The sequence below is a fragment of the Heterocephalus glaber genome, unplaced genomic scaffold (assembly GCF_053883595.1).
Source record: "Heterocephalus glaber isolate CG9 unplaced genomic scaffold, H.glaber_assembly_v1.0 deba00001608, whole genome shotgun sequence".
In the NCBI taxonomy this organism is placed as follows: domain Eukaryota; kingdom Metazoa; phylum Chordata; class Mammalia; order Rodentia; family Bathyergidae; genus Heterocephalus; species Heterocephalus glaber.
The window spans coordinates 14,815,542-14,835,419 of NW_028258379.1; the positions used below are offsets into that span (position 1 = coordinate 14,815,542).

The 19,878-nt window shown below is 40.1% G+C and overlaps 1 protein-coding gene across 4 annotated transcripts in view; it reads right to left on the minus strand.

The window, feature by feature from the left end:
* Positions 1-4,756: 4,756 nt before the first annotated feature.
* Positions 4,757-19,878, minus strand: part of Arel1 (apoptosis resistant E3 ubiquitin protein ligase 1) — a 49,704-nt gene continuing 34,582 nt past the window's right edge. For 2 of the 4 annotated variants that reach the window (XM_004837195.3, XM_021246432.2), the window contains 11 exons: positions 19,062-19,203; positions 18,807-18,928; positions 17,770-17,845; positions 17,040-17,149; positions 15,677-15,856; positions 15,207-15,332; positions 11,423-11,552; positions 11,277-11,335; positions 8,128-8,217; positions 7,546-7,721; positions 6,130-7,438 (listed from right to left, as the gene is read on the minus strand). In XM_004837195.3, coding sequence (XP_004837252.1) covers positions 7,336-7,438; positions 7,546-7,721; positions 8,128-8,217; positions 11,277-11,335; positions 11,423-11,552; positions 15,207-15,332; positions 15,677-15,856; positions 17,040-17,149; positions 17,770-17,845; positions 18,807-18,928; positions 19,062-19,203 — 1,314 coding nt within the window. In that variant the 3' untranslated portion in view covers positions 6,130-7,335. Of the gene's footprint in view, positions 4,961-6,129; positions 7,439-7,545; positions 7,722-8,127; positions 8,218-11,276; positions 11,336-11,422; positions 11,553-14,658; positions 14,869-15,206; positions 15,333-15,676; positions 15,857-17,039; positions 17,150-17,769; positions 17,846-18,806; positions 18,929-19,061; positions 19,204-19,878 lie in introns of those variants that run through there. The other 2 variants (XM_004837197.3, XM_021246442.1) reach the window with 2 other exon arrangements.

Sequence of the window (19,878 nt, forward strand, 5' to 3'; positions counted from 1 at the left end):
GACATAGCATAAAAGCATCAATGGCTCTCCAGCTAGCTCCCAATACTCTTGATACCTCTGATTCTGTTGATGGGAAAAGAGAGGGATGTCTTGGTCACACCTCTGAGTGGGAGTTCTGTGAAAGAGGGAACACTTTTGGTGTGCTGATAGGAAGGTTCAGACAGATTTCTTCAGGTTCAAGTCCACACTGTAGGTAAAGTGGGGTTGGAGTAGTGATTATATCCTAGAGACATACAGAAACCTTCATGACAGAAGACACTACGTTCATAGTTTCAACACAGTTAGTCTTGTTTGCTTCCTCAGTGAGATGGCTAACAGGAATTCAACCTTTACCAAGTGGCATTGTTTCATGGAAAGAAAGTATAGAGACAATACATTTATTCAAATGTCTTTTTTTCCCTGCATACTTATATTATTAGAAATAAACACTGGAATATTGTGTAGTATCTGACCTATTCTCATTATTTCATTTCCATGTGATACATGAATTTTTCACCAAAGTGAGGATATAAAAATTTCAGGATGTTTCCCCAGTTATATTCTCAAGGGTGTCCTGTATTCGTTATGTAGATTCATTTAAACTTCTAAGTCTCTTCATGGTTATTAGCTGGTATCTTCCTCCATGAAAAAGATTTTAAAACTACTATGAATAGCTGTACCTCTACAAGCTCTCTAACCTGGATGAGTAAAACTCTATGTCCATCAATCTCAAATCTCCAAGTGACTAGTAGGTAAACCAAGATGCCAAGGGTTTATCACACACAGCACTACCACATGAATGTGAGGTGGTCAGTGAGCACTGGTGGCCCAATGTCTGAACTTTCTGGGTCTAATCTGCTAGAGATGAACCAGAAATGTGGTTTGGGGTCTGACAGACCTATGTTTAAACACAGCTCTACCATTTACTAGCTAAGGAACCCTGGCAGTTACTTTCACTTTTCGTTCAACTGTTTCTTGTATAAAATGATGAAAATAAGACCTACCTTGTAATATCACTGTAAATATGATAATGTATATTAAAGCTCTCAACATATAAAGTTTCAAAAATGGTGGCTATTATAACAATTTGGTAAGCAGATGAGTTAAGAAGTCAAAGGTACTAGGATTGTCTATCATGTTGTCTCCCACATGGCAGGTTTGAGGTGGAGCCCCCTCAAGTATCTCCTCTGGCCTTTGGACTAGGTGTCTTGAATACTCGTTTTCTCTAGCATGCCCAGACCTAATAAGGAAGTCACAACCTCTTTTGAATTTCCATACCTGTCATTCACACTAAGCACCTTAAATTGCCCCCAGAACCATAAAACCTCTTTGCCATGGAAACTACTAGGGCCCTAAGCCATGGTCAATATGGTAACACAATATTATATATAAGATTTTTTTTTCAAAGAGCTCCACAATAATTTCCTTATTCAATTAGCAACATCATTTTACAGATTAGGAAACTGATATGGAAAAAAGTGTGTCTTGGTCAGTTGAACTTCAAGAGTTAAAAATAAAATGTGAACATTTAAGCTCATCAATTCATGGTTTTCTATAGTCGGAAGGTATTTTCGCACATTCAATCCAAGTGTCCAAGGACATTTTCTTTGACAAAGCACAAAATGACATGTCTTGGCTGCAGACTCAGGAGCCCTTGGGACAGAAACAGGATACAAATAGGTGCCTGTTATCAGGATAGGCCACCAGGCCAAGGGCATAGGTTTATAGAAGACATTTCTCTTATCCTACCTCCAGTCCAAGCTTGACTTCTTTCTAGTCATCCCTAAAAGATAAAGTCTTATGAACTTGCTCATTCAGAAATATGCTTGGTTTTCCAAATGAACTTGGTCTAAGGCATTCATGGCTATCAGACTATAAAGTCTATGGTGGCCTGCTTAATAGAAGCAGCAAACCACACTGACGGGCTTCATCCTGAATAAACTGTCATCTCCCTAAAGGGAACTAGATGATTGGATGCTATGGATCTGTACTTTGCCTAGAGGTATTCACTGTCACCACCTCATTTTTGAAGCTGCTGCACCTGGGCTACATAGTGGCTTCAGGGCCAGCCTAAACTATGTAGCGAGACCCTGTCTCGAAAAACCAAAATAGTAAACATAAAAAATAAAGCTGCTGTTGCTGCTGGCCGGTGTTGACAAGTCAAGGCTATACTGACAGCCTAGACAACTTTACTAAAGCCACCTCTGATATCACAGCAAAAAGTCAACAGCTATCATTCCTTATTTCCTACCTCTCCTTAATGACAGGAATTCACTGAACACCCTGTAGAGACCACATCTGAGTTCAATGTTCACGGCTAACACAAAGTATTCTTATATAAACACAAGCAAAATTAAAGCAAATTGACTCTAGGAGGAGGGGGAGGTATTCATAGCAAAGCATATCCCAACTCTAGGAAGCATTATTCTATCTTAGATAAACCAAGATCATCAAACACTCCTAGCAGATATGGAAATCATCCCATTTCAATGAAAATTGAGGCAAAACCAAACAGCTCTCCAATAACTTTAGCTTTCTGTTAGTTGTACAAGATTTAGTATTCTGAGTCAGGAATACTAGTCTATTCCACAGTTTTTGAGACAATTTAGTGCTGAGTCATTTTCAATACTACTAAATTTATATGATACTCAAGAATGTCCTGCTGACCACCAGAGAATCACAACTTCGCCTAAATGGAAAGGAATATCCAGTTTGGAGTATCTGAGGAGAAAATCTTTGCAAAAACAGTGCCCTTATAGTCTTAGAGTATAATTAATTAGGTTCAGCACCAGGAATCTGGATTAGATTCTCACAGAGCAGAGATAATCTCAGAAGACTTTTAAAAAACAATCACAAGGTCTAGTAATTACTGTGGAGAAACAGACCTTAGTTAGCACCTTACCAAGAGACTGCACAGGCTCTTTTTTCTCTCCCCCTGTGATGTTTGGAACAGGTTCTTTCAAATTGCATTGATGAAATAATTATGGGGACAATCATTATGTAAGGAATAGGGTAAGATTGTGTTCTACAATGTTGCAATGTTTTACTTTTTTTTTTTTCAGACAGGGTCTCATTATGTAGCTCAGGCAGGCCTCAAACTTGTAGCAATCTTCCTGTCAGTTTCCCAAGTGCTGAGATTACAGGCAAGTGTCACCACCACACCTGGCTGCAGTGTTTTACTTCTTGACTTGGATGGTGGCTATATGTGTTTATTATTGCTAATAACTTGTACATGCCTGTATACTTTTTGTACATATTACTTCTCAACATTTAAATAAAAATTATTCATTTAATAGAAATATTGCCAGATATGCAGAACTAGTCTGCTCTGCTCAAGAATCCAAGTGAAATCAAAGTAGTGGTTAGGGACTCTTTGGGTTTAACACTTGCTGGAAAAATCCTCCTCTACTGTAGTCCTGAGGGAACATAGCTGGACAGAAGTCTGAAACTGCTGTTTGCAATTGCTCAGAAATGACAGTGTACAAAAGGCTAGAGATAGTAGTTATTGTGTAAATTCAAGAGTAATTCAATCAACCTCTTAAATCATAGGAATGACTGTGATGAAATCAAATGGTTAATGTTCACAGTGAATTATTTAAGCCACAAAAACAGCAAATGTAAAAGATGTAGGATTGTAAATAATCTAAAAATGTAACAGTTGATGGGTAAAAAAATTTTTTTTTTTTAGTACTGGGGATCGAACTCAGGACCCTGTGCTTGCAAGGCAGGTGCTGGAACCACTGAGGTAAATCCCTGGCCCTAAAGCTTATTTTTTAAGACATATCATTCAAGGAACTTGATGAAGTAGGAGTTGAGAGTGTGTACTAAACAAATTTTGTTTTCAAGCTAAGATTCCAACTCACTAGATCTAGGGGGTAGGGGCAATAATCTGTATCTCTTTAAAAAATTCAAAGGGTATTCTGATTTGCCTTTTTGGATTAGAGTCCAACGTTCAAGACATGATGATTGCTACCCTAAGAAAGTCAGGGTCCCTAAATTTTTCCTTCTGGGCCCAAATTACAAGTCTTATCTCTCTACCAACATTACCTTTGGTTCAAAAAGAACTGGTAGGGGCTAGGAATGTAACTCAGTGGCACAGCACCTTCCTGGCAAGGGCAAGGCCCTGGGTTCAATTCCTGGTACAGAAAGGAAGGAAGGAAGGAAGGAAGGGAAAGAAAGAAAGAGAAAAAGGAAAGAAAGAAAGGAAGGAAGGAAGGAAAGAAAGAAGGAAAGAAAGAAAGGAAGAAAGAGAAAGAAAGAAAGGAAAGAAAGAAACAAAGAAAGAAAGAAAGAAAAAGAAGTGGTACCAACTGCCACCCACAAACTTTTAGTAGTGTTTCTCTTGTTTGTCACATGCAAACCCCCAGGGGTGGTGGTGGAGATGCTGATAAATAAATGTGTTCTATGAAAACTGGAAGGCTATATACCAAAGTGTTAAAAATTTTCTATACTGAGTTTCTTATGTAATAAATCAACAACAAATCTTTAAAGATTGAAAATAGATATCCTCTGCTCTGGCCAAACCAGTTTCTTCTTTAAGAGCTGAGTGCAAGCACTTGCCTCCTGGATGGTTGTCTGGGACCATGAGCAGGGTGGCCCAGCAGCCTGACACTGTGGAGAGGCAGCAGGGCAGGGGGAAAGGGCAAGCTGTGGAACAGGCTCTAGGTAGTTTATGTTGAGCCGACCAAAGCACATCTACATGTTTTTCTCCACCATCTTCAATTTAAATCCTGAACTTCCACTGAAAGCCAACAGTCACTTGATCTTTAGTTCTTTTAGACATTCATTTATTTATTGTACAAAATATTTACATTACCAGCTATAAATGCCAGGCCTTTTCACCTGGCCTGACGTATGCAATAGGGCTTGGTCTCTGCCAAATTTCTGGAACCATGCTGACATTCTTCCTTGGTGTCTACTTGAGGCCTGGTCTCCTTCAAAGACATTAAAAGGCCTGGAGGGTAGCTGGTCTCTCATGTATCTAAGCCACAAGGGCAGAAGTAAAAGAAGTGACCAAAATAAGAAACATGAATAGAAAAATGTCCCCCCAAATAACACATTCTTTCTCTCACCAACATGTACCTTGCCCCCATACTGAATAGTGCCAAAGCAAGATTAGGGGGGAAAAACAAGTAAAAGCACAGGCCAATAGGAGCAAAGACACTTTTGAACAGAATGGGGGAGAGTAAACTGGAAGAATAGAAAACCACAATAGTACCAAAGGGTTTTGCCTTTTCTTTTTGCAGTGCTGGGGATTGAACTCAGGGCCTTTTGCACTGAGCTACATCCCCAGACTCTTTTGTATTATTTTTTATTTTGAGACAGGGTCTCACTAAGTTGCTAGGTTGCCCGTGCTGGGCTCAAAGCTGTGATCCTTCTGCCTCAATTCCAAGAATGCAGGGATTACCATGCCTAGCTTATAAAAGGGTTTTGTTAAATAGTCCCTGGTACCTACAGACCCCCCTACGGATGCAGCTGCCCCAGCTAGGGTGCAGCCATGCCACTAATACGCTATGACTAGAACTTAAAATAACAGATCTCGTCAAGAAAATCAACTCAATCTCCAGCACTGGTCTCTGCAGGGCTGTCTGTGGAAGGGGGTAATGTGGAATCCAAAAGAGGACCAACTGCCAAAATCAGCAGAACTAGCCCACATGCCCCAGCTGGAAACCCCTATCTGAGCCTGAGGGGCGACAGCATGATGACCAAGCTTTCCCATACATATCCCGTGAGGAAAACATGAACAAGCAGCAGCACCTTGTCCTGGTCCCTGAGGAGAGCAGTGACCATGTGGCATGGAGAATCCTGGGGTATAGAGGCCCTGATGTTGGATCAAGACCCCCAGGATCAGTGAGGTCAGCATCCACGCCAAGAAAGGACAAATGATGACTGCAAAGAAGTGAGGTCATAGGAACTGTAGCAGCTCAGGAGGGCTTGTTCCTCATAATCCCTGGGAACAGGAGGGCTCAGACATGCTTCCAGGAGGCCAAGGCATTGCCACAAGTCCTGCCTTGTCTCAGGACTCTGTGTACTTGCTGGTTTTGGCAATAAAGATGGCTTATAATAGTCTCAGAGCTGAGTGTCCCATTGGGAATGGTAGCTTGCAGCAGAGCCATCTTCAAAACAGAAATTTGGGAAGTCAATGTGATGTTGAGCTTTAAACTGTTTTCAAACAATAATGAAAAAAGATGTTGTCATCTTCTAAGAGATGGTGGCAGCTTTTCTTCAATCAACACTCAACAGTGAACCTAATATACAGTAGCTTCCTCCCTCTATAGTTCCCTTTCCTGTAACTGATGGAGTTAAGGGAAGTACCTGTGATCATTTTTGCCTTGCCTCAGTGCTACCAGGGAACACCAAGCAAAGGGATGAGGAATTGCTCGCATGTTATTCTTACCATCCCAGTCCTCTGCTACCAAACTTTCTTCAGTGGAATGGTAAAGATTCCCAGATCTTAAGAGACTGTAACTGAAAGTCAATGGCCAGGCCCAGACACATCTCAGTGCTAAGAATAAACTCAGGGACAGCATTAGTAGTCTTCAAGCTAGCCACGTGCCTGGACATACACCTCACCCTAAGGAAGAATCATATCCAGCACTGCAGGCTGCAGCTCAACTGTCCTTCACATCTTCAGTCTGACTGCTTTTCTCATGGGCTCAAATTCAAAAAAAGCTCAAAGTTCTTCTTTATGGATTAATGATCATTTCCAGAAATGCCTGCAGGGAAAGTGTTTTTTCCAGTTCTGATAGCACACACATACAAAAAAATCCTTTGTGCTATCAGTCCTCATGAGAAGTAATGCAGCGCCATGGTCTGTGTTGCATTGCGTGGGAGGACAAAATCAAAGACTGCTCAAATAGACCACTTTCCCTCCATGTTTGTCCTGCCTGCTGACAGGAAGCAGCAATCACCTGTCCAGGAGAGGGACTCATACCCATCTGGTCAAGCAGTGAGGGCCAAGAGAGTACCTTCCAGAAGCATTAGCACAGGGAGCTGAAGTAAGGCATGACTTGAGGCTCTCTGCACATGTGCTTCCCAACAGGGCCAAGCCCTGTGTGTTATCTTCAGCCTCTGAGGCAGATTCAGCTAGTGAAATCTTCAAAGAACCAAATCAAACGACAACAGCATGGTCTTCTCCTGAATGACCAAAGAGCTCAGTTTAGGTACCATGCCAAAGTGGCCTGTGCTGCATATGAGGTAAGGACAAGGCTTGCAGGTGACAAAAGAATCCAGACAGAGGGAAGCATGTGGCATCTTCTGGCTGATGGTTATGCGTGTTAGGACAGTGATTATGTCTGTAACACGTGCCCAGATGCTCCAGAAAGCATGGGTGCCAAGTAGGCAACAAGCGAGTGGTCAGAGCATGCCAAAGCCCTCACAACCCTCGCTGATGGCCAGCTGCAGCATTCTGTGCACCTCTTCATATGAGTCATACGTAGGGAGGCACAGCTGGTTAAAACTGGAATGGCAAGAGGAGAAGTGATTAACTCATACTACCAGAAACACTGGCAACAGCTGGAAAGATTATCTCTTATAAGGGCATGCATCAGACAGTCAGATACCCACCATGTATGTGCAGTAGGCAGCGTGCTATGGGTTGGTGCTGCAATAATCTGAAATGAGGGGCAGAGGGCAGCAAAGCCTCCGGGCGGTAGTTGAGAAGAACCTGTTGTGAACTGAAGCAGCCGAGCCAACTCCTCCTGGGTTAGACTGGAAACCACAGTCCAAAACCACCTCATAACCTGGCAGGGAGAGTACAAGGTTGGAACCACAGATGGTAACAGTCTAGGATTTGAATCTTGGAGGAAGGAATAAGACACCTTTCAGTTGGACTTTGTTCCAGTTTATAGTTCTATGAGGACAGAGGTAGGAATGGTTAAGAGTTGACAACCAATGCATTTACACTGTCATACAGTTGGGCATAATTGCTGACTGCTTCGTTCTATTTCTTTGCATTTCCAATTTACTGCTCCTGTGGCAGTTTGTATTAAGCACTTAGGAACCAGGGTTCCATTCTGCCTGGTCAACCATCTGTTTTTCCCACATGTATCATTTTTTTTTTCCCTGTCAACATGTCTGCTTTAGTCCTCTATCTTTCTCTTTCCTTACAAGGCACAAATCCAACTGATGGAAATTCGGCCCACTTACCTTTTCTCTGAAATGCCATGAACCACCAACAACCACTGCATGGGCTTTAAAGTCAGACACACTGATGTCTCCAGTTCCACACATCAGCAACTAAAGAAAGATGATCTCATGTTACTAGACCATTCAGAGAACTGAGATCCACTATACAGTCAGAATTATCTGTGTTAACACAAAAATACAAAATAAAGACAACACCGGGAAAAAGACAGATAAGGTCACAATGCCAAGACTCTGTTTTAGGAGAATCAACTGCAATAGGCCAACGGTTCCTAACCAATGGTAAAAAATCCAGTGTTTTAAAAAAATAATAGATGCTTGTGGTCCTACTCCACACTTACTGAATTAGAACCTCTTGAGATGAGTCATGAGCTTATACAACATGAAAGTTTCCCAGTTATTTCTGATGAGCACGCCTGAAGAACTGTTGCTGTGGAGTCTTTTGAATTGAAACAAAGGCAAAAAGAGAAACCAAGTATATACTGATAATCTGCTCTGGACTCAGCCTAGGAATACCAGGGAGAACAGGCAAATCCTTTCCCTTTGAAGAAGAGCCTCAGGCCCATTTATGAATTTTTAGATAGCTTTTCCTTTTCCCCAGGAATGCTCCTTTTGTAGATTAAATCCCTACCTTTCCTTTAGCCCTATTTCTACTTGATCAGATAAACTAAAAATTATGCCAAAAAATGAGGACATTAATGACATTAGAGCCCTAAACATCTGTTGATGTCCTAATTTGGTTCAGGATCCAGTATGGTACTTGGAAAACTGTGAATACTCATCCAATAGGTATAAAGAATGATACCTTCTCATCAAGAGACAAGATAAGCCCCAATTAAGTCTGAGGAGCCTTGGCTCCTCCAGACAGAACTTGCTAGGTGAATGAATAATTATGAATAGGGTGCAGAGCTACTAAGAGACAAGGGTATGCTCTTCCTTTCTACTTACTTTTATACAGTATTACAGATGTTTGCTTCATGATAACATAAAATACACTAAAAGCTATTTGTCAGCCCTCCAAAACAACAGCAAAAGGTGATGGGATTATCAGAAACTTAGGCTGAGACATACATTTATTTATTTGGATTTTATACCTGAAGGTACAAAAGGTGATGAAGATTGAAGACTTTGATTCTTATTCTTTAAAACAGTTCAGTTCATAAGAATAAGAATTCCACAAGACCACATGAAATGACCCCCCTGCCCCATTTTTTTTTGTATTAAATTCTTTTATTGGTACATTGTAGGTATACAACACAATTACATTTCTCATTGGGAATTGTACCTTTACATAATGCATCTTGGTTCTTATTTTTTCCCCATTCCTAGCCCTCCCTTCACGCCCTTCACCCTTCCCTATTTACAAAGACTTTATTTCCATTTTTTCCATTTCTCATCATTTTTCCTTTTCCTTCTTTCCTTTCCCCTGCCCCTCCCACTACCCCTACCCTTTTGGACCTTTTCTTCCTATTTTACATTATCAATTATTCATTCTAATCATTGGTACATTTTAGGTATACAATATAATGACATTCATCAGTGGAAATTTGCACCTTTACATAGTCTCTCTTGGTTCTTATTATTCACCCTTGCCCAGCCCTCCCTTCAACCCCTCCATTCCTCCCTATTTACAAAGATTTTGTTCCTATTTTTCCATTTTCTCATATTAATCCCATTCCCTTCTGTCCTTTCCCCTAGCCCTCCCACTTCCTTCCCCTTTGCCCCTTTTCTTCCTATTTCACATGACCTATTATACATTTAGTCCTTATTTACACATTCAGTTTCTCACATCAGAGAAACTATTCAGTATTTACACACGTGTGTCCTATTTATTTCACTTAAGAGTATTGCCTCAATGTGCATCCACTTAGCTATAAATGTCTCTAATTTCTCATTTCTTATGGCTGAGTAGTATTCCATTTTATAAAAATACCACATTTTCTTTATCCAGTCTGCAGTTGACGGGCATTTGGGCTGTTTCCAAGTTTTAGCTATTACAAACTGTGCTGCTATGAACATGGGTGCACATATATCACTGTGGTATGATTCTTTTAATTCTTTGTCCCCTGCCCCATTTTAAAAGAACTTCCTCATTATAGGAAACACTTCTCATAAAAACCATGGGAAGTTAGGGCCAGGGATTTAGCTCAGTGGTTCTGGTGCCTCCCTTGCAAGCACAAGGTCCCAAGTTCGATCGCCGGTACCAAAAAAAAAACAAACATGGGAAGTTAAAACTAATAAATTGCACTATATCTATCAGCAGAAAGTAAAAAGAAGCTGATTATTTTGTCCACACTTCATATGGGTTTTAATTCAGCTAACTGTAAGAATGGTATTTACCATCTTATAGGCACTTTTGGTTGTTACAGGATCTAAAATATGAATTTGCTATATGTACGCAAAAATATATACAGTGTTGTGATCCGCAACTGTGAAATACAATTACATCTTCTGGTTTGTTTCCTCCACTATGAGATAGCAGCCATGAGGGCTGAAACTTTGTCTTATTCATTGCTATCTTTCTGATACCTTAAAATACATGGCATACAGGAAACACTCAATACCTGAACAAATACATCCTAGTATTTCCTTAAATGTGGTAAAATTTTAACAAGACCATACATGACGCCAATATTCTTTATTTTTTTTTTTGTGGTATCAGGGATCGAACTCAGGACCTTGTGCTTGCAAGGCAGGTGCAGTGCCACTGAGCTAAATCCCTGGCCTGACACCAATATTATTTACTACTCAATCAGCAGTAGTAATACTTTACTTTCTTTTGTCTTTTAAGTTTTTTGAGATAGGGTCTTGCTATGCAGTTCAGGCTGGCCTTGAACTCACTATGGGGCCCAGGCTGGCCTCAGACTTGAAGCAATCCTCCTGCTTCAACCTCCTCAGTGCTGGAACTACACATGTGCACCACCACACCCGGTATTAGTAATAATACTTGATGAACAATGAATATTAGTACTTTTCATAAATAACTACTTGCTGCTTTCTGATTTTCACATTCTAATTTTTTAAAAAGCTAAAGAAAGGAAAAAAAAATGGGTCAAATGAGTTTAAGAGTGACAAAAGTGAACCCAACTCTTCCATAACAGCTTTCTTGCTGTACCTCCTAGCTGAAGTGTAGCAAGCTAGTTCCAACATACCTCGAGCTCATTCTCATCAAAAATTGCCAAAAGGTTCTCAGGAACCAACTCATTCAAGCCTGAAACAAAGTAGACAAGTTAAAACCACATTCATACCATGGATACAGCCATTTTAGCTTCAAGGCCAATAGGAGAGAGGATCCCACCTTTTAAGAAATGCTCCACTTCCTCTTTCACTTGATTGGCCAGCCGGTACTGGGCCAGCAAGTTTAAATAGAAGATTTTATTTGCATTGGTGACTGGCGTTTGAGCTCCACCTGTCATGAGTTCTACAACCTGAAATAGGAGGCAAAAGACAAACAAGGAGACACTGTGGTTGAAAGGTTATAAGAAGGTATCTGTCTGCTATATTCCACTAACAGCATAATTACACACTGTCAGCTAAGCTATACATGTAGCTTTTTCTTTTTTTTGGTACCGGGGATCAAACTTGGGACCTTCTGCTTGCAAGGCAGCAAATTTATGTACAGTGACGAAAGTTGTCTCCATAGGAAAATGAAAGCCTCCTCTTAGTTATAAGATCAAGGGGCCAGGGATTTGGCTCAGTGGTTCTGGTGCCTGCCTCGAAAGCGCAAGGAGGTCCTGAGTTCGATCCTCGGTACCAAAAAAAAAGATCAGACTTTTAGGTCCTGGTGACAACATACTGGCTCATTTTAATTATGCCTAATGTGACTACTAAATAGTAATAATTTATTTCTTTAGCTGCTAGAGTGCTTATTCACATAAAATAAATATCTAGAATTAGCCATAGTAATAAAGTTCTGTTTTTTGGTAGTAGTAGGCACTGAATCCATGGCTTTGTGTATGCTAGACAAGTGCTCTACCATTGAGCTATATCCCCAGCCCTTTATTCTATATTTTATTATCCTATCCTACCCTATTTTGAGACAGGTCTGGCTAATTGTCCAGTCTAGCCTTGAACTTGTAATCCTCCTGCCTCAGCCTCCTAAATAACCAGGATTATAGGTATAAAGACCATACCTGGCTAAATTCTACATTTTAAATCCATTAAGAATTCCTGCTGTCTGCCGGGGATTTAGCTCAGTGGTTCTGCCGCCTGCCTCGCAAGCGCAAGGTCCTGAGTTCCATCCCCAGTATCAAAAAAAAAAAAAAAAGAAACCTTAGGAGAATTCCTGCTGTCGAGTAACATCCTGTTCCCAACATGCTGTCTCTTAGTCTTCTACTGAGTAGCTGCTTTGTTACACCAGCTCTCAAAGAGGCTCTGACCTTCTGTGTGCAAAGGCAAACAGCAGCATTCCAATCATCCAGAAAGGAAATCTGGTTATCAGCACAGTGGCACCAGTAGTCATACTTTTCAATCATTGCTAATTTGCTTTTAAATATTTATTATTGCAACTTTAGCTTCATTGTTATCATTTGACATTGTTTAACCCCCACAATACAAACAGACAAACATCTGCATCAAAAATATCACTGGTCAATAACTGCCTAATAAAAAGTTTTAAAATATATATGCACGGTGTTAAAACAGGAATCTCTACATCACCAGTGCTAATTGTTGACACAGACACTGCTATCCTTTCCAAATCTGCTCAAACAGTGACATTTTCATTATCACTCAGTTCTTTTTCAACTGGAAAGAACAATGTATGGGATAGATGGGTACATATGTCTTTTACTCCACTCAGATGGGGCGAGATCAGGGTTAGGGATGTAGCTCAGTGGAAGAACACATGCTTACCATGTGTGATGCCCTGGGTTCAATCCCTAGCAACCCCTCTGCCCCACAAAATGACTGCAATCTTAAATGGTGTGGGATGCAATACTCTAAAGGTACACTGTCCAATAAAGAAGCCACTAGGCACAGGCAGTTACTTAAATTTAAATTAAGATGAAATGAGAAATTCATATTTCAAATTCAAATTTGGTCATATTTTTAAAAAAATAAATACAGCTTTTATAACAAAATGGATCAGTCGGGGCCGGGGGTTTAGCTCAGTGGTTTCGCAGCCTGCTGTGCAAGCACAAGGATCTGAGTTCGATCCCCAGCACCAAAAAAAACACAAACCAAAAAAACTGTCACAAAATGGATCAATCTCCCAAACTTTATAAAAATGAGAGACAAAATAATATACATAGTGTAAGTTTGTTCATATAAATTTCAAAAACAATGCTTTAAACAGTTCAGCATATAAAATACCCATCTATAGGTCTATAAAGAAAACATGACAAAATGCTAACAACTGGAATTGAGCATGAAAAGGTTCAGTTTACTTCTTTGCTACTTTCCTTCAGGTTTGAGATTTTTCAAAATAAAAGAATAGGAAAGGGTTAAAAATCAGCCAAAGCTAATGTATACTGCTTTCGAGTAGTTTGGGCACTAAATGATAAAGAAAATAATCATCAAAATTTGGCACAGGGCAGAGTAGGGAAGAAGGGTGAACCGGTGATGACAGAGAGCCCCTCGGGGAGCTTCTGCTGCTGGTGGTTTCTTCCTCCATGTGTAAATGGTATGTATTTCCTTTATAATTACTTATTAAACTATACCTATAAATTCTATGCATTTTTAATGTATATTTCACAAGAGGAAAAACGTAAAACCTGAGAAAAATTGCTATACATTTGATAAACATTATTTTTAAAGAATAAACTTTTTGCTTTGTAACAAGTAAACATTAAGTAAGGGGGCTTTGGCCAAGTGGATCTTTTTGTATTGGAGGATCAATCACTAAAAGGTACTTTCCATGGACTAATTTTTTTTTTTGGTACCGGAGATTGAACTCGGGTCGTTGTGCTTGTGAGGCAGGCAGCAGAACCACTGAGCTAAATTCCTGGTCCCACCATGGACTAATTTTTTAAGGCTGATTAAAATCATCTCTCTTAGTTTTACATTAGATAGTTTTTGTATTTTTTTTTTTTTTTTTTTTGAGACAGGGTCTTGCTGTGTAGTTCAGGCTGGCCTTAAACTCACTATGTAGTGCAGGCTGGCGTTGAACTTGTAGCAATCCTCCTGAGTGCTGGGATTACAGGCATGTGCCATCACACTTGGCTTAGATAGTTTATACAAGCACGAATTCTGAATATTATTAAATTTGATATTAGGTAATACATTCTTCTAAGTAATCCCATGAACTGCACCATGACACCCTGATTTTATCTGCTTTTTGGCAGGTATCCTAGTATGTGCAACTTAAAATTTTAAGACAACTCTAGGTAAAAGTTTTACAATTACGTAAATATCATACCTATTTCATATTGTTCCTATATGACTTTTGCCTATTTTCTATAGCTTTTTCTGACTTCCTCATTGGGATTTAACAGTATTTTTTTGTGTGACACTGTCAAAGGCAAAAAATGATCAGAATTTCACATTCCTAGACTGACTTTTAATGTACATTACATTAATCCACTTGATTTTCACCTGTGTCATCTAAATCATTATAAAAATCTAAGTCATCACTTTCTTCATTCCTTTTGCAGCTTCTTCTATGATTGGATCTTTGATTATTTTCTGTCTTTTCTGGTTCTTTATTAAATGGAATAACAATGTCTTCTTTCCACATTTCGCACAGACTTCAAGTTCACAGGCACATGGTCTACACATTATGTGGTAAGACTCCTTCACGGTCTTCTGTAAACATTTAACGCATTTTTTAGGTTTTGATAATGGTTTATATTTGCTGTATTTTACCCACCATTCAAGAACTTCTTCACAATGCTGACATATTCCATCATGAAGTTTTGCATTAATTTTCCATCCTTTCCGCTCCCAGTCTGCACACGTGATTCCCAGCGGAGGTCAAAGATCGACCTCTCAGTTATTTGGTCATATTAACCATATTTTGAGTACAAAATAACACTAATTCAGAACCATCCCATCTCTGCAGAAAGTTCTAGAGACACTGCTGCCCTAGAGGGACCTGGGGAACACAGCCTAGGATTCACACAGGCTTTGGTCCTCTTTCTCACCTTATCCAGTTGACCTGCTTTGTTATATTTCTCTTCTGCAAAGACCAGCTCCATCTCACTCATGTCATTGTTGAGGATAAAACAAACTTTAGATTTGTAGAATTCAGGGTCATCTGTTTCAAAGTACTGAGGAGACAGACACAGAGCAGAACATGAACACTTTTGCATAGAAATGAAATCTGTAACTGGTTGGGGTTCATTATCCCTTCAACCTTAAGAAATACCAGCTCAGCCGGGCATGGTGGTGTATGCCTGTTATCCCAGCACTTGGGAGGCTGAGGCAGGAGGATTTTTGTGAATTTGAGGCCATCCTGGGATACATAGTGAGTTCAAGGCCAGCATGAACTACATAGTAAGATCCTGTCTCAAAACACCAAAAAACAAAACAACTACAAAAACATCAGCTCAGATGGAGTGTCCCAGTTAATGGCCAGGCACCCTCAGTAGAAAATGCATACCTAACAGGTTACCTTGTAATGCATTCGTAGTCCTATGATTTGGGCCAGGAAAGAACGGGTGAAACGAGCTCGGACCAATTGCTTATAGGCTCCTCCTAGAGAGGTCTCATAAAGACACTTGCCTACCAGCCGCCCTGCAAACTCATACATCTTCAGGCGCAGATGAGCTGGGCGATTAGGGTTGGGATGCACCTGTCAAAGAAAGAAAATGAAAGGCCCTGGCCCATTTTTCAAGCTTAGCTCTGGAAAGATCTTTCCTCCCCAAACTCATGTGTTATACTTTGGATCTGGAATGTCTCCCAAAGGTCCAATCATTAAAGGATAGGTCCCTAGCCCATGATATTACACAGAGGAAGTGTAACATTTTTGGGGGCGGGGGGGGGGTACCAGAGATCTAACTCGGGTCCTTCTGCTTGTAAGGCAGATGGCGGAACCACTGAGCTAAATCCCCGGCCCAAGGAAGGGTAACTTTTAAGAGGTTGGGCCTTCTGCAAGGTTTTAGGTCACTGGGCACAGGCTCCCGAAGAAGATTGTGACTCTGCTTTCTTCCTCTCTTTCTTGCACATCCTGGCCATTAGATGAATAGTTTTGCCACACATTGCTGCTATGATGTACCTTGCCACAGGACCAAAAGAAAGGGAGCCAAATGGTCATGGATGGAAACCACCAAAACTATGAATCAAAATAAACCTTTTCTCTTTATAAGCTAATTATCTCAAGTATTTTGTTACAGTAGCAGAAAACTAACACATACCACGGAAGCAAACATTTCCACGAGAATCAAAAAGCCTATCAAAATGACATTAGTCTTTTGGTGATACTGAGTAATGTGAAGTGAATGGAGGAAGAGAGGCAACAACAAACTTTTATTAAGCTAAATAATCTTGGAGTAAGTTTGTTGTATATGAAAGTTAATCAGTGAATGTTGTGATGCACATGAAAGTTAATCAGTGAATGCATATGAAAGTTAATTAGTGAATGTTGTGATGCCTTTTCTCTAAACTAGAACTTCTTGCAGCCAACATCTACTCCTCTACTCCTGATATCTCTACCTTGCCAAAGATCTGCTACCGTAATCAACTACCTCAGGAATGATTTGAGAAGTGGCTTAATTACTGGAATTAGTAAAGGAGCCACTGCACTATACTGCTTTTTCATCAAATATTCAACTGTCTGTATTTTCTTATTTTACAGATAACATAATGAAGGCAAACAGGAGGGAGGCAATCTGATTAGCTCACATTATAAGCAGCAAATTAATAACACGACACAGATTTTTAGACCTCCAGGTCAGTTTCAAAACTTCAAAACTTTGTGTATTAATTATAACATAATCTACATTTATCACCCACCCATGGGGCAGTCACAGACTCACTAATGCTTGGTTGTTGTCACTGAATCGGGTGAAGAGCTGATTGGTGGTATCAAATAGTGCTTTGCAGATTAGCTCAAACCATTCCCGGCGAGGCCCTCCCCAGTCCAGAGCTGAAAAGTATAATGAAAATAAAAGGTGACTAGGGCCTGCCTCCTCTTATCCTTTTTGTTCCTTTAGCCATCATTTTACTCTATTACATTTCCTTCATTCTACTACTTTACTGTTTTTCCATTATAGTGCACCTAAATGGTAGGCATTTAAAAAAATTCCACCCCTCTCTGTAGGATTAAAGTTATTAGGATCACTACCCTAATGGAAAAACAGAAGATCAGAGATGTCAGAAAATGGACACTTCTCCTGGTTGTGTAATGGTTACTTTGCCTTTCTGGTTCAAGCTCTTGGAGCTCTCCCTCCGGCCCCCAGGTCTCTGCTCTACAAGTTCTACCATGCCATCTGGCCAGTAAACACTTTTTTTTTCCCTTTTTTGATTCATCTTTTTTTTCTTTGGTACCAGGGATTGAACATGGGACCTTGTGCTTGTGAGGCAGGCGGTGGAACCACTCAGCTAAATGCCCGGCCCTTTTTTTTTCCTTTTGACATATGGAAGCTGGGTTGTTTTAGGAAATGGGAGGGTGAGTGGATTTTTCCCTTCCCCTGTGGAAAGGGAGTAAGAGAGAGGATGGAAGTAGACCAAAAAATTAAAGAAAAAAAGTGAAATTTCAAAACTGACCTTCCTCATCCTGAAAAACTACTTCAAAGTTCTTGCTCCAATCTGAGATAGAGAAATTCCGAGTGGCCTTCAGAGACTAGAAAGCAGTGAAAGGAAGGGAACTGTCAGATCACAGGCTGGCATCCCTTGGATGCTAAAGACAGACACACAAGAATACTGCCACTACTGTCTGCTGAGCTAGCCACTACTACATGAAGGAGATATATTACTCACAGATAAGCTTTAATTATATCCTCTTATACTTAAAATGTACATATCTCTGAAAGAAACTTAAAGTTTTAAAAAATAATCTAATTTGTCTTTATACTATCACTTTATTGGAAAGCTAAATTTTTTTTAAACAATGCTCATTTTATTAATGAAAAATTCTTGCCAAAAGTAAAACAATGACTCAAGGCAGCAAACTGTAAGCAAGAGAACCAAGGAGTCCTGGTTTTCAGTAAAGTACAGTCTATCCACTAGACGTCTTTATGCACAAGGCAAGGTTCAGACAGGGAGCCATGCCACATGGAGAGTGTGGCTGAGAAAAGGGGTTTCCAGTCACACCTCCCAGAGCCAAACACCACAAACACTTTCTGGACAGTGACCAAGCCTTCTCATTCTTAGGGAATGTCAGACCCATGTCAGTGTCTGTGCAGTGGAGACAGACACACATCAGGTGTTCCTTTTCCATCAGACCAGAGTGACAACAAAAATCACTTCCTTTTCCTCCAACAAGAGCCCTTCTATTCCTGGGATTCAATAACAGGAACTTTCTTCCACAACTACTACTACTTCCACCTCCCTAAACAGGAGACTGTTTAAGCATTAGTTCCCCCAAAGACCTGAAAGCCAATATGCTATCCAGTTTCCCCTTAGTAACACACCTCTTAACATGTTATCTGCCCCAATGTCAGGATAATGGAGAAAAACAGTCTCTAATGGATTTTAAAGAAAGTAATACAGGTTTCACAAAAAAGGTAACTTTCAGGATACAACCAAATACTAAAGAGGTTGGAAAATTTGGCATCTGCTGACAGAGATGAAACTTTACATACCGATTCCAACAAGGCATGTCTGCTGACCTTCAGGGTGACTCTGGAATGTGGTCTTTTCATATGTACCTGCCGAAGCTCTCTCTGGAAAAAGCTCATCTTGTCCTGAAAGGTCTCGGAACCTCCTGAGGAGCAGCAAGATCCATTATGAACGTAGCCTTATTAGTAGATACCTGTGAAGTTCCACTTTTACACTCTCAGGGACCTAGGGGAGCTGGGGCTGCTGCCTTCCCAATCAAAATCCCTGTCCAACCTTACCAATGTTCTTATGTAGAGAGCGGATGAAAGTGGCTGCAAGAATGTTCCTCTCTTTACAGCTGAGCTCCACAGGAGGTTGAATGCCATCATCTACCACTAGTGTGAGGAGTTTATGAACAGGGTCGGGGCCAAGGTATGAAAACTAGAAAAAGAAAAAAAAAGTTATTTATAAAACCCTTGAGCCCAGTAAAAATCTTCCATATTACCACCCTTTGGCACCAACAAAAACAAGATGAATCTGTTTTCTCTGAGTTACTGCCTACCACAAGTGCATCTCCTTGTGTTTTTCACCTCAATGTTCTACAGTTCATATTTTATTCTAAATTATTTGAGTCTCAGAGATTAGCTTTAAGTAAGGATTACAGGCACTGCTACAGATCTTCTGCACTTGATCTTAGCCAAAAGGTTGAGAAGTGATGCTACAGACCTTCGGATAGAATGTAAGAAGAATAAAAGTATTAAGGATATATTTTCAAAAAGAGCAAAATTTACTCCAAACTGGCTAGGAGAAAGTGATTTTTATAAAACAACACAATAAACCTTTTAGATAAAAATTTAGATTTCAAAAGCCCAGGAAACTTTTTAAAAAACCCAAAAATACTTCTGAGAAAGAATGAGATTCAGCACACTGGGAGATTAAGTTTAGGCCAGAGTTACCAATATTCCTCCTATAAACTTAGTCCTGGAAGCCAAAGGTTAACTGGTGAAGTATTTTGAGTTGCTAATTTCTGTTCATGTAGGCAAGGTCCTTCCAGGATTTGCAGATTCTTTGTGCCACTTAGTGAGGAGATAATGATCTTTTCTTTATTTGGAAATG